The 15,273-nt window shown below is 38.5% G+C and overlaps 1 protein-coding gene across 29 annotated transcripts in view; it reads right to left on the reverse strand.

Annotated features, from left to right (window-relative positions):
• The window catches only part of KIF16B (kinesin family member 16B), a 550,717-nt gene that overhangs the window by 464,962 nt on the left and 70,482 nt on the right, over window positions 1–15,273 (reverse strand). For all 29 annotated transcript variants that reach the window (XR_011972556.1, XR_011972554.1, XR_011972560.1 and 26 more), the window contains 2 exons: window positions 7,198–7,366; window positions 6,902–7,033 (listed from right to left, as the gene is read on the reverse strand). Coding sequence is in view for 16 of the 29 variants with exons in the window: in XM_072634507.1 (XP_072490608.1) it covers window positions 6,902–7,033; window positions 7,198–7,366 (301 nt within the window). In the remaining 13 variants the exon portion in view is untranslated. The remainder of the gene's footprint in view (window positions 1–6,901; window positions 7,034–7,197; window positions 7,367–15,273) is intronic.

The following is a 15,273-nucleotide window of genomic DNA, read 5'->3' on the forward strand; positions in this document are numbered from 1 at the left end:
GTCCCATCTTTAACATTTGCTAAAAATCTATTCTGATGACTGTGAACATGAATATCTGACTTCATAAATCAAGGTTAACTGCAGACTACTAATCCTTAGTGATGAAAAGCAGAAATCTCCATCCCAACTAGAACCCATTTCTCTTTCTCTACCATTCCAATCACATTATTGCCTTTTTTCCCATTTTCTTTGCTAACTTTATTTTTGCTATTTTTAAACAAAATTACATTTTGAATTTTTATTGATAGTATATGGAAGAAAATCATGTGTTCTTACCAGTGTAAACGGAGGTGAATAAGAATTGATCTATGCTGAATAAAGCATATCTTAGACAATCTTAGAAAAATTTCTACTAATGCTAATGGGTAATTAGTTTGGTTCCTTTGGAAAAAAGAGCTCTGCAATATAAGTCTATAGGCTTTTCTCAGAACAGGTATAAATGTGATAGCTATGGGTAAAGTTGTTGGTTCATTTAAAAAAGAAGATTCAGGGGGGCGGAGCCAAGATGGCGGAGTAGAAAGACACACATACACATAGCTCCGAACCCACAACCCATACAACATCTATATAAAGTAACTCACGGCGAATTCTGGGGCAATGAGGCCACAGAACAGTGGAGCGAAGGAGATGTCTGTTCTAGAGGGACCTGCAAACCTCTCGCAAAAGGTCCGTCGCGCTGCAGACGCGGAGCCCAGTCCAGACCTGCCACGGCCGCAGCACCGAGAGGAACAGATCCGAGCAGGCTTCAGGGACATGATCTCCAGGAGCCACACAAGTCCCTCCACCCACAGGTGACGGGGGTCGGTGAGAGAGTCTCTTTGGCGGGTCAAGAGGGGAGTGGGGTGCCCCCATAACTCAGGCCCCCTCGGGAGGCAGAAGCTGAGAGGCAGCGGCAGACCAGGGTTCCCCAAGTAGGCAGGAGCCTGGATCCACTGTTGAAGGTCTGTGCATAAACCCCCTGAGGGAACTGAGCCTGAGAGGCAGCCCTGCCCCGACCTGACCACTTGAACTTAATCTCACACTGAATAGCAGCCCTGCCCCCACCAAAAGCCCTAAGGCTGAAAGCAGCATTTGAATCTCAGACCCCAAGCCCTGGCTGGGAGGAGCAAGAGGCGAGGTGGGTGTGAGGAGAATATTCAGAGGTCAAGTCACTGGCTGGGAAAATGCCCAGAAAAGGGAAAAGAAATAAGACTATAGAAGGTTACTTTCTTGGTGAACAGGCATTTCCTCCCTTCCTTTCTGATGAGGAAGAACAATGCTTACCATCAGGCAAAGACACAGAAGGCAAGGCTTCTGTGTCCCTGCCCACCCAATGGGCTCAGGCCATGGAAGAGCTCAAAAAGAATTTTGAAAATCAAGTTAGAGAGGTGGAGGAAAAGCTGGGAAGAGAAATGAGAGACATGAAGTCAAAGCATGAACAGCAGGTCAGCACCCTGCTAAAGGAGACCCAAAAAAATATTGAAGAAAATAACACCTTGAAAAATAGGCTAACTCAATTGGCAAAAGAGGTTCAAAAAGCCAATAAGGAGAAGAATGCTTTCAAAAGCAGAATTAACCAAATGGAAAAGGAGATTCAAAAGCTCACTGAAGAAAATAGTTCTTTCAAAATTAGAATGGAACAGATGGAGGCTAATGACTTGATGAGAAACTAAGAAATCACAAAACAAAACCAAAAGAATGAAAAAATGGAAGATAATGTGAAATATCTCATTGGAAAAACAACTGACCTGGAAAATAGACCAGGAGAGACAATTTAAAAATTATGGGACTACCTGAAAGCCATGATCAAAAGAAGAGCCTAGACATCATCTTTCATGAAATTATCAAGGAAAACTGCCCTGAGATTCTAGAACCAGAGGGCAAAATAAATATTCAAGGAATCCACAGAACACCGCCTGAAAGAGATCCAAAAAGAGAAACTCCTAGGAACATTGTGGCCAAATTCCAGAACTCCCAGGTGAAAGAGAAAATATTGCAAGCAGCTAGAAAGAAACAATTCAAGTATTGTGGAAATACAATCAGGATAACACAAGATCTAGCAGCTTCTACATTAAGGGATCAAAGGGCATGGAATAGGATATTCCAGAAGTCAAAGGAACTAGGGCTAAAACCAAGAATCACCTACCCAGCAAAACTGAGTATAATACTTCAGGGGAAAAATTAGTCTTTCAATGAAATAGAGGACTTTCAAGGCATTCTTGATGAAAAGACCAGAGCTGAAAAGAAAATTTGACTTTCAAACACAAGAATGGAGAGAAGCATGAAAAGGTGAACAGCAAAGAGAAGTCATAAGGGACTTACTAAAGTTGAACTGTTTACATTCCTACATGGAAAGACAATATTTGTAACTCTTGAAACTTTTCAGTATCTGGGTACTGGGTGGGATTACACACACACACATGCACACACGCACACACACATAGAGACAGAGTGCACAGAGTGAACTGAAGAGGATGGGATCATATCTTAAAAAAATGAAATCAAGCAGTGAGAGAGAAATATATTGGGAGGAGAAAGGGAGAAATGGAATGGGGCAAATTATCTCTCATAAAAGAGGCAAGCAAAAGACTCATTAGTGGAGGGATAAAGAGGGGAGGTGAGAGAAAAACATGAAGTCTACTCTCATCACATTCCACTAAAGGAAAGAATAAAATGCACACTCATTTTGATATGAAAACCTATCTTACAATACAGGAAAGTGGGGGATAAGGGGATAAGCAGGGTGGGGGGATGATAGAAGGGAGGGCATGGGGAGGAGGGTGCAATTTGAGGTCGACACTCATGGGAAGGGATAGGATCAGAAGAGAATAGAAGTAATGGGGGACAGGATAGGATGGAGGGAAATATAGTTACTCTTATACAACACAACTATTATGGAAGTCATTTGCAAAACTACACAGATTTGGCCTATATTGAATTGCGTGCCTTCCAAAGGGAAGGGGTGGAGAGGGAGGGAGGTAAAGAAGTTGGAACTCAAAGTGTTAGGATCAACCGTCGAGTAATGTTCTTGTCACTAGGAAACAAGAAATATAGGTAAAGGGGTACAGAAAGCTATCTGGCCCTACAGGACAAAAGAGAAGATGGAGACAAGGGCAGAGAGGGATGATAGAAGAGAGAGCAGATTGGTCATAGGGGCAATTAGAATGCTTAGTGTTTGGGGGGGGAGGGGATAAAAGGGGAGAAAATTTGTAACCCAAAATTTTGTGAAAATGAATGTTAAAAGTTAAATAAATAAATTTAATAAAAAAAAAAAAAAGAAAGAAAAATAGGCAAAAAAAAAAAAAGAAGATTCAGTGATGCCAAAAGATGATCATAATTTAGGAAAATTAAAATCCTAATTACATTTTATTCCTTAAGCCTAACACAAAAAAGGTCTTAGAGTCTTCTGCCCATCAAAATGATGTCACCATTAACAAATAAGATTTCTATACCTCTGGACCCTCACTATGTAAAAACAGATTGTAATAAAACACTTTCAGGTTGCCACATTATAGTATTCTGAGGCTGAAGATTCCACTATAATCCAATCAACAGGTATATAAATAATAAAAGTGAATCAGTGATATTTCCCATCAAGCACAAAAAAGTATATAAATAAGACAAGTTTCACTGACCTTAGACTCAGGAATTTCTGTTCTTCAACCCACTGTAGCTGAGGTGGGATACCAAAGAAAAAACCCAAGAAAGGAATTATCTGGGATACTCAGGCTAACATGAAAATAACTTGAAGAATTTAGAAGCAGCTTGTAGCATTGTGGATGAAGATGTATGGCATGAGAAATTTTTTAATGCTAATCTGATACATGAGAAAAATAGAATGATACTTCATTAAATATTTACTGCTTTATTCAAGATACTATCAAGAAAAACAAGAAAATGTGTTCCCTTTTGTCAATCAAGGTGAAAATTAGAAAATGTTCAAATGCAGCAAGTTTCATGCAGGCTCAAAATAGTCACAAAACATTTGTCATGTTTTATGTACAACTCTGACAATTTAACATTATCCTTTCACCCACAGGTGGAGAATTCAAATTCTCAAATCAGACATCAGATTTGGTCTTTCCCTTCCCCTCCTCCAGACATTCTAGGACTAATTTCAAGAGGCCTTTAGTGATATTGTGTGTGGAAGAGGTTACAAAAAAGGATGGTGATAACACATTTTCCTCTTTCAAATATTGAAAGTGATATCTCTCACTTTCTAGGACATAAACATGGGATGTTATCTGTTCTAAAACTAGAAAAAGAAGACTTTGAGAATTTCAAGTGAGATGACATAAAGGAAAGGACACTGAACTGACTCAGAAAATCCAGCTTGATGGGCCAAGTCTACCATTAACTAGATAGACAGGAGCTTAAGCAAATCTCTCAACTACAATTTGATGATTCTAGGATCTGTACCTCCAAATTTCAAGCAGAAAAACCTGTATCTTTATTTTAAAGCCTAACCATTCTAAACAATTTCTTTACCTTTGAAATTGCATTCTCTTTTAAAAAAATTAGTAAATTTAATTTTTTACTCAGCATTTTATAGAAAATATTAAGATATGCATGTGTTTTCACAACTAAGGCAGCATGATATAACGAGAAGGGCATTGCAGATTACCAGGATTAAAGAAAATGCCCTCTCCATTAGCAGCCACTTGACCAAGAACAAGTCCCTTAAACTTCATCATGTGTAAAACAGCAATATTAATATTTGTGCCATCTACCTGATATAGTTGCAGTAGTGAGGAAAATGTTCATAAACTAAATCCTTACACAAAAATGAGATAATCATTGAACTCAGTGCTGCTGAGATCACTCAGTAAGACAGAACAGTGAAAAAAGAGAAGAGGTCCCAATACACAGCCTTAGGGGTGAACCATGGTGAGCAGATGGAACAGTGAGGACAGGGGGAAAATCAGGAGAGATCAGTCATAAACACCCAGAGAAGAAGAGATCATTCAGGAGAAGAAGTGATGCCATGGCAAAGGCTGTAGAAAGGTCAAGAAGGATGAGGACTGAAAAAAGGCCATTAAATTTGGCTTTTGGGAAGATTACTGGTAACTTCTGAGAGAATACGTTATGAGCCTGGAAGTCAGATTTCAGTGTCTAGAAAATATTGAGGAGACAAAGTGGACTGCCTGAGTGCAGATGGCTTTTTTCAAAGATTTTAGATAAGAACAGGAAAAGAGGCATAGTAGGGATAGAAGGAGCTAGTAAGGCTTTTTTAAGGATGGAGAGGGAGATTTGGGTATGTCAAAGCTTCATGGAAGAAGCAAACGGAGAAATCTGAGGGCAATCATTTAGAGAAGATTGGAGGATATGGGGACAAAAGTATATGGAGAGAGGAAGGGATATATCATCATCAAAGGCTGGAATGAAGGAGAAGATAATAGGAAATAAAATCAGATGAGGAGAAAGGGAAAAGATGAGGCTCATCTCAGCTTTCTCAGGGGAAGCAACATCCCCAGCTGAGAATGTAAGGTGGGAGATGTTATCGGAGATCCAGAAAAAGCAAAGGTTTTGTGATGGCCACTGTGGTAAGCCAGATAAAGAAAAGTCACTTAGGGAGGAGTAGATAAATATACTGCTACTGCAAGGGCCCAGTTGAGATGAGATAATATACATTTTATGGAGAATCCAAAAGGCAATAAAGTCTTGTGATCTGCCCCAGTTCCATTCACTAACACATGAAATGATGGAAGTAATCCAAGGTTGGAGAACAGCAAGACATGATCAGTAACAGGACAAGGGACCAAAGGATGCAAGGGCATGTGCAGTCCTGGCAGGGCATAACTGCTGCCGGAAAGTTGATGCCAAAGAAGAACTCAATTGCCATCTACAAACTTGTTTGAGGAGGGCGTAATGCTAGCCAAGAAATACATCCACATGCCACAGCATCCTGAGCTGGCAGACAAACTCCATGTCTTTAAGTCCACCCTACCTCTGAAGTGTCATGGCTACGTTGAGGATATAGACATTTTTACTGCTATTCCTGACAAAGAGGACATGAGCTTCACCTCCTGACTAAGGTTGCATTCCACATTTTCTTCAGGCAGACCAAGGCCCAACAGTACGCAGACTGACCAGCCTGTTTGGCTTATCTGGGGCAAATCTGATAAACACAGAGAGGAGGTGCTGCTCCCCTGAAAACTAGAAAGAAGGTAGAGTCCTATGAGGAGTCAGCAACAGAATTCTAATTCAGAGGTGTATTTCAAAATGGATATAGTCTACTTTCCCAGTGAAAACTATGGAGATTTGTTTCATGTTGAATAAAATTTGGGAAAAAAGAAAAAAAGAAGAACAAAAGATAAGATGTTGTTGAACTAGTTCACCAAGGAATTCGAGATTGGGAAGGAAGAGAAGTATAGCCAAAGCAGTGTGACAGCCAGGATGAGTAGTGAAGAGGAGAGGAACTGAATGTCATCTTAATTGAATCAAGTTTTATTTATTAATTATTTGTTATGTTTATTTTTCATTTTAATATTAACTATATTCTAATGTGTAAAAGAAAATTCACTTACTTTTACAGCCCTTTACTTTTTCCCTATAGATTATAAAGCATTATGCAATGCATATTTATTCTTATTAAATAGGCTGGTAACCCCCAATAAGGAACAAAAAATACCCACACCTCTTTTCAAGCAAAAAAATACCTAGGTATTTACCCCCCGCACCATAACTTTGTTTTTTATAATCAAGCAATAGGCACAGGTTCAATGATTTCATGATGTTGTGGTTGTTAATGCATATAGGACACAAGCCATATTAGCTAATATGCTTTAAGACAGAAAGAAAAACTATTCATTGAAAAAGGTGTAAATAGTGTGAATTTCAAACAAGGAACATTAAGCCTAAATACATATAATTGTTTCACACAAGGTACAACATATGCTGGAGAAAGAATTAAAACTCTTACTGGCAATCATGATAGTTTTAGAGTTTCCTCCAAGGCTATCTTTTAGCAACCAAGTCAAAACAGAGTCCCTGTAAGGCACGAATACTTGCTTCTTCTTTATAAGCGGGTTTGCAGCATCCTGAGATAAATCAGCTGTAGGGAAAAACAAAGACTTATGAAGGCTTTTTTTCCCTTTAATTCTGGTTCAAAAGAGCTATAAGCTATTATTCTACAACAAAAATACTAAGCTTAATTGCTTCATGGTAACAGTACAGGAAGAAGTACAGAAGGGAGCTAAGAGCAACACTATGACTTACCTAAGGCAGAAATGACATTTCCTAGAGTAACAAGGGATTTGTTAATGTTCCCTCCTTCCTTCAATCTGACCCCAGTGGCTCCAGTGGCATCTGCTCTCTCACTCCCCGCTAGATCAACCAAGTGGATCTTGCTCACAGTTTCACATGGCATTTCTGAATCAAATTTTGCCTAAAGTAAAACATACAAACAAAAATGAAAAGGTACATAGACCTCTGATGTTGCTTATGAAACAAATTTTAATTATTTCACAATCCTCCCTGTGGTTTTTCAGGGCATGGTTTGGGGATTTGTTTGTTGCTTGTGTTTTTGTTTGTTTCACTGCCCTTCATGCTGACGATGAAACTGAAAATTCAATTTAATACAACCAAAATATCTCAGTTTAACTGGTGTGGCTTCAAGTCCATTAGTGAGGAAAGCCAAAAGTAACCACTCATGCATCTAAATATCTTTTGCTATTAACACTTTTCAGAGGTTATTTATTCAAATACAGATTGGAACATATGGCCTTTAAGATCAGTTCCAACTCTGACACTATCCACTGCTGCGATTAGTTTCTCCACACATGATTTAAGAAATAAGGGAATGTGTGCATGTGTATGTATATGTGTATGTGTGTGTGTATGTGTGTGTGTGTGTGTATGTGTGTGTATGCTTTCTATTACCAAGGCATTATAAATGGAATTCAGAATTAGAAACACTAGTTTTTTGTTTTCTTAGACTTAAATGGTAAGTTAAAACTCAGATAAATGTGAAAATTTTGGTTCATCTCTAAAATAAATATAATAGTATCTAAAAACCTTACAAATTAAAGCTTTATGAATGAATTTTCCTGGCTGGTGTGCATCTCCACCTGAATGATCTGCAGCAATCTCATAGGAGACAAAACAGTATCTGAAAAGAGCTACAACTGTATGGTCAGAAAGAATATGTAAAAAATCAGAAATCATATGACAATATACATCACATCCTTAAAATGCTATTCAAGGAGACAAAGTTTCAATCATTCATTTGGAAAATATTTATTGAGAATTCATATAACAAAAGGTTCAGGGATCACTGAGAAACTGTCCAGGGATTCAATGTAGTACGGGAGATAAAGCATGAAACAAAATAATAATAATAGTTCTCCAATAATAACTTCTCTTTATAATCCCAAATACAAGTTTTTTACAGTATGACAGCCAGAAAAATTTCTAAAAGCTAATTTGCTTGTTATACATGGATTAAATATTTGTGTAGAGGTGGTCCATTTACTATACTTACTCAGTAAGAATCAAATTTTGAGCTGAGAGTCTCTTGGAGGTTGCCTTCTAAACTGACCCATTGCTTTTCATAACAGAAAACATAAGGCTCAAGATGGTGACATGTCTAGCCTGAGGTCAAACAGGAAGTGAAGTATAAAACTCAGGATTTGAACCTAGGTTGTCTGACCAGAGAATCAAAGGTCTTTCCACCACACTATGAAACCTCCCATGAGATGCCAGCATTATCCCAGTGAAGATGTACACCAGTCAGGAGGAAATTAATTTATCCAGTATCAATTTTTTAAAGTTCTAAGTAACATTTTATTTACTTCAAAGATCTACCAAAGTTTTCCCTTCTACATATGATTTCACTTGTCTTTTAAGACAAAACAAACAAAAATGTTATTGGTATTTCTAATTCTGAAATTGTTTCTAACGACCTTGGTGAAATGGTCATTTAAATGGGAAAATCTTTCCCACCCATTAGTAGGTCCATGTGACATATTTAAATGAAATAGAAGCCTAAGTCACAAGTGATGAGAGAAGCTTGCTGAACAGGTGGAACAGAAAGAGTAGAGTAGAGCTGGGAGGAAGTTGGTTGGGCTAGTCAAAGCTGGGAAGAACGCAGGCAGGCACAGCTTAGGCTCCTCAGTGTTTTTTTGTTTGTGGCAAGGTCCCAGCAGGGGGCAGGGAGGGTTGGGAATGGCTTTGCCCCTTGTGGTGATAACCACTACTGACTTCTTGGTTGCTATGACTGATTTTGCTTTCTGATTCTGGGATTTGGCTTTCTGGTGTCTGAATAAATGTTTTTCTTCTGCCTTCTATATGGAGAGTCTGTTATACTTTGTGATTGAGAACTTCACCAGCATATTCAGTCACCACCAGTGCTGTGAATATTGCCTTAGTTGATAGAGGATCGCAGGGTATAAAATCTCTATTTGGAGGCAGAAAGGATTTAGAGGAAGAAACGAATATCCCAGGATGGGAGGATTTACCATATTCTTCCCTAGCAAGGGAATGGGCTAAAAGCACTAACTGGGAAGAGGGAGACCCTAGAGACTTGGAAAGTTGTTAGCAAGGAATACCAATAAGACCAGGGAAAGAGTTGGCAGGGGTAAGTAGGAGAGGCTGAATTTTATTAACAGGTTAGAGTACTGTATGTGAAAGCAGAGACAACCTGCTGAAGGAAAAAATTCAGATAAAAAAACAGTTAACTAGTTTGCATGGGAATCCTCAGTATTTGGCTCTCCTTTAAAAGAGCAGGCTGAGGAGGTGTGGTGTCAGGTAGAAGGAAAGGTTATTCATTTAGCTAAGAAGAAGTGGAAGGCTGGCAAAAGAAGTGTGCATATGAACTTTGTACAGACCCAGTCTAGTTGCCATGATGATGACTGCCAGGACAGTGCTTAGGCAGAAAATGTAATTAAGTCAGAGTTGGAAAATGAAACAATGGTGCAGGAAGAAACTTCTAAGGCCGAAGGTCTCCCCATAGTAAGGTGAAAACAAGAGAACCAAGCAGGGAACACAGTGTTTAAGGAGATAATTGAGGATTTTACTCAGCAGGAGGTAACAGATATTTTGAGTCAGTTCACGCAAAGGATGGGAAAATCGTTATTTTCTTGGATGGTGAGAATCAGTGATGAAGGGGCTTGAAATTTATAGCGATCAATCAGAATCCTTTTGTACAGAAAGCCTTTAGAGATTACAATATGCAAGGAGGTAACAATATAACTAATCTGTTAGCTTTGGCTGTAGAAGGCTGTAGCCTACTAACTCTTATGTGGCCTAGTGGAGACAGACCCTGGTATTAGGGACTGTATAAGAAAGTTAAAGGAGAAGGTAATGAAGACTGCCAGAGTGATCAGAAATGCAGAAGCATACTATGATACTCCCTTAGCAGGTTCCCATAGGAATATAACAGTGAAGATGGCTCCTCCTGCTTACAAACACCTAATTATGACTCTAATAATTGGGGAAATAGAGAACTCTCTTTCAGAGGTGCTGGACAAGATTTCACAGTTAAGTGACTTAGGGGACTGGGGAAAAGATAAATTTTCTTGAGAGAAAAGAGTAAATAGCCAGCAGATTCAAAGTCTGAATAGACTGACAAGAAAAGAATTGTTTACTGCTCTATTGAGAGCAGGGATTGATTTTGGAAGCATAGATGGTATTCCAACTAAAAAACTATACAGAATGTACAAGAAAAGGGCCTTGATACTAGATGGAAGAGATAAGTAAGAACTGCCCCTATAGATCCTTCTGAACCCTTGTATCCAAGTTCATCACACCTTCAGAGAGAAAAGGAAATTGACGAAGCCCCAGCTCAGATTAAAGAAATACACAGGTGGGATGATAGATTCCATATCAATTTGACCACATATTGGAAAAATGGATCAAATACTGTAACTAGGGCATTAACTGGGGCCAAGCCCTCCATTATATATGGAAACCCTGATAAGCTTAAATATGAAATTCCTATCACCATCACAGGACTGGGAGAGGCTGAAATATCAGTCAGACAAGTCAAACTAACAATGAAAATTGAACAATTACCTAAGAATATACCGTGGTAATTGTACTCATTCCTGAATACATCATTGGAATAGATATATTGAGAGGTATGATTCTAAATTTACCTGAGGGGAGAGACCAGATTGTAATAAGGAAGACAGGAATTAATACAGATTTATTGGGTAAAATAAAAATTGACCCAATCACTTTATATAAACTTTCTTAAGTAATTACTTTAAAGCAGTACCATATGCCAGGTGGGCAAGATGAAATTACCAATACTATAAAGGAATATGTTGAAGCAGAAGTGTTAATCCCTACAACTGCTCAATGGAATAGTCCTGTCTGGACAGTATGAAAGTCAGATGGGACATAGAGGATGACAGTGGATTACAGACAACTAAACAAAGTGACTCCTCCCTTGCATGCTGCTGTTCCACATACTGTTACCTTAATAGAAAGGATCCAGAAATATGACGGGACTTGGTTCACAGTTATTGATTTAGTCAATGCTTTCTTTACTATTTCAATAGCTTCTAAACAACAGGATCAATTTGCTTTCATTTGGCAGGGGCAATAATTGCTTTTACACACTTGCCACAAGGATATCTGCATAGCCCCACTATTTGTCATAGGATTATGGCTGAACATTTAAATGAATTAGAGCTACCTGGTGTACAGCTTATCTACCACAAAGATATTATGATACAGGGAAAAAAATGTTAAAGAAGTTAAGAGTATGATAATTTTAACTGAGCATATGAAAAGCAAAGGGTGGGAAATTAACCCTGCAAAGATTCAAGGGCCAGCTTAAACTGTAAAATTTTTGGATATACAATGGAATCAGGGGTTGTGAGAGATTCTCCCACAAGCTTGACTAAAGATTTAGGATTTTCCTATCCCCATAAAAAAGAAAGAGACCCAAAAGCTTATAGGATTATTTGGACATTGGCAATATCACGTACCGCATCTAGGACAAATTTTGAAATCCTTATATAAAATTACTAGGAAAAAATATCATTTTGATTGGGGATTTGAGTAAAGCTTTTGAAGAAGCAAAGGCTGCTATACAATTGGCCCTAGACTTACGGCCTATGCAAAGTGGCCTGGTGGAATTACAAATGATTGATTGTACAGGATGAAGACGCAAACTGGAGTTTATGGCAGAAACAACAAAGCCAAAATGTACCCTTAGGATTTTGGTTTAGGAAATTGCCTTCCTCTGGAATTCAATATACCCCTTTTGAAAAGTAGTTGTTAGCTGCATATTGGGCTTTGGTAGAGACTCAACAACTGACTTTGGGCCATGAGATAATATTAAGGCCTGGAATCCTGAGTAATGGGTACTACAGTTTCTCACACAATAAGACATGTTCAAGAGGCTAGTATAATTAAAAGGAAATGGTATATTCAAAATAGATCTAAAGCAGGCAAAAGGGGAGTTTCTGCTTTACACAAATCTACAGCACACATAGATACTGTAAGAAATGACACACCTCCCAAAGCAGAGTAACAGGTGGGACAGTCCTTGGTAAAATGGAATGAGGGATATGATGGATTAACTGAAGAACAAAAGGGACATGCATGGTTTACTGATGGGACAGCAAAATATTTGGGCCACAAAAGGCACTGGAAAGCAGTAACCTATAGCCCATGTACTAGGTGGACTTTAGAAAGTGAACATGCTGTTCCTCAGGTAGTAACTGGAGAGATAGCAAGAGGAAAAGTACCAGCTCTAATCTGGCAAGTAGATTATATTGGACCCTTATCCCAAGATAAAGGATGTACATTTATATGTACTTTTGTTGACACCTGTTCAAGTGTATTAGTGACTTGTCCCTATAAGAATGTGCCCCAGAAAAACACCTGTAAAACTCTAGATATCATGTCTATAATATGGAACCCCAATGCAGATCCAAAGGGACAATGGGTCACATTTCAAAGGTAAGGAAATGAAGAGATATTGTGTATTAGACGACAGAGAATGGATACATCATATTCCATATTATCCACAAGTGTCTGGCTTAATTGAAAGAATGAATGGATTATTGAAACAGCAGCTAAGGAAGTTCAGTTCTAGTCATTCTTATCAACATTGGAAAGAGAATTTGTTCACTGTTTTGCATAATTTGAATAATAGACCATTAGGAGAAGTACACCTCTAGCCACAATGATGGCCCCAAATCTGCAAATTAGAGAACAACATATAAGATCCCAAATATTGAGTAACGGACTGTGAGGCCAGATGCCCCAGCACTACGTCCCGGGACACCTGGTTCAGCAGGATATGATTTACATTGTTTAAAGCACTTTAGATAGAAAAGAAATAAGAAAAATATCTACTGGAATATGTATGAGGATCCCCCAAAACCATTTTGGACAGATTACCTAAATCTGGATTAGCAATTCTAGGAATACATATATTGGCAGGAGTGATAGATTCTAATTATCAAGGAGAAATTATTGTGATATTCCAAAATTTAGATGAAGAACGCATACAGTTTTGTAAAAATGACAGAATAGTCCAAGTGATTATTATTCCTTGTAAAACAACACCCCTTGTGGAAACTGACTCTCATTCCAAAATAACTAGCAGAGGAACTGAAGAATTGGGTTCTACCAGATGATGTTCCAAAGGCTGAGGAAATTATAGTGCATGGGAAAGATAATACTGTAACTGCTGTTTATTCAGAAGAAGATGATTACCAAATAGTACCCTTAACTCATACATTATACACATACATATATGTATTCTACTGTGAATGAGGCTACGATAGTGGGTTCATGGACTCCAAAAGCGTGGCTGACCTGATTGATATCTACCTTGCTTCGGATCATTGTCTCCTTGTTTCTATTTGACATTTTGTCTTGTTAAACTTGTTTGCTAGACTTGTTTTCTGCAGGTTTAGTACCCTCCACCAGCAGATGCCTAATCACTTAAGCTGGATGTCACCCCTTGTCCACGACTGTGATGTCACACCTGGAACTGGTGTCAACGGAGCTCCGGATGCACCTAAAGAACTGCTCTCTCAAAGGGGACCTCTCGGGGCAGGGACAGCTCTATGTCCAATCTCAGCAGGAAGTGGCTACAGAAGAAGAGACCTTTACCCCTTACCCCAAGATTTTGGGCCCCATTCATTCTAAGGGGGAGGATCTATGAGGTGCTTGTGCTCAAGCCCCACCCTAAGATATTGTTTGATGTGCTTGTTTTGTGTGATCCCTGTTATACTATTGTAAAGTTCTGTTGACACCAGGTGCCTAAGATAATATTTTACATGCTTATTTTCTGTTATTCCTGTTATAATTCTGCTCATACCAGCTGCCCCACCAACCTATGGAATGAAAATACAAAAGATCTTGGGATCAAATGTAATGGTAATTTAAATGGGAAAATCTTTTCCATTCATTAATAGATTCACATGACCAGCTTAAATCACATGGAAGCCTAAGTCACATGTGGTAGGAGGAGCTTGCTGAACATGTAGAACAGGAAGGGTGAAGCAGAGCTGGGAGGAAGTTGGTCAGGCTAGTCAGAGCTGGGAAGGACATAGGCAAGCAGACACACCTAGGCTTCTGAGTGTTTGTTTGTGGGAAGGCCTTGGGAATGACTTTGCCCCCTGTAGGGATAATGTATATCGACTTCTTGGCTACTATGACTGATTTTGCTTTCTGGTTCTGAGGTTTGGCTTTCTTGTGTCTGAATAAATGTTTTTCTTCTGCCTTCTATGTGGAAAGTCTGTAATACTTTGTGATTGAGAACTACTCTGGCATATTCATAGTTACCATCAGTGCTGTGAATATTGCCTTGGTGATACATCTGGTAAAAAAAATATATAATTTTTCCTAATGCCTAAAATAGATCATTAAGAAACTAATCACAGTTTTAGATAATATCAAGGTTGAAATTGACCTCAAAAGCCATCTATTCCAACTTGCACCTGAACAAACAGAATTCTCTCTGTAAAGCATTAAAAAAGAAACATACTTAGAAGGATGAATGATTATTGTTCTCTTTACTCAAAAAGAAAAATAAAACCAATAAAGCAGAAAGATAAAGTGGAAAGAATTTATAAGTATTTGAAACTAGAAATCAAGGTGCCACAATCAGGCACTGAGTAGAGATATGCAAACATGTCGCAGAGTACATCAAATCAAAGAATGAAGACTTAAGACTTGAATTGACAAAAACACCACCGGTTTTAACTGTACATGAGAAAATTTTTCATTTTCTCTGAGTTGTGAAGTATTCATAGACATTTTTTTTGAGACTGGGTCTTCCTATCTTGAACAGGCTGAAAGCACAGCAGTTACTCAAGGACAGAC

The sequence above is a fragment of the Notamacropus eugenii genome, chromosome 1 (assembly GCF_028372415.1).
Source record: "Notamacropus eugenii isolate mMacEug1 chromosome 1, mMacEug1.pri_v2, whole genome shotgun sequence".
Lineage (NCBI taxonomy): Eukaryota > Metazoa > Chordata > Mammalia > Diprotodontia > Macropodidae > Notamacropus > Notamacropus eugenii.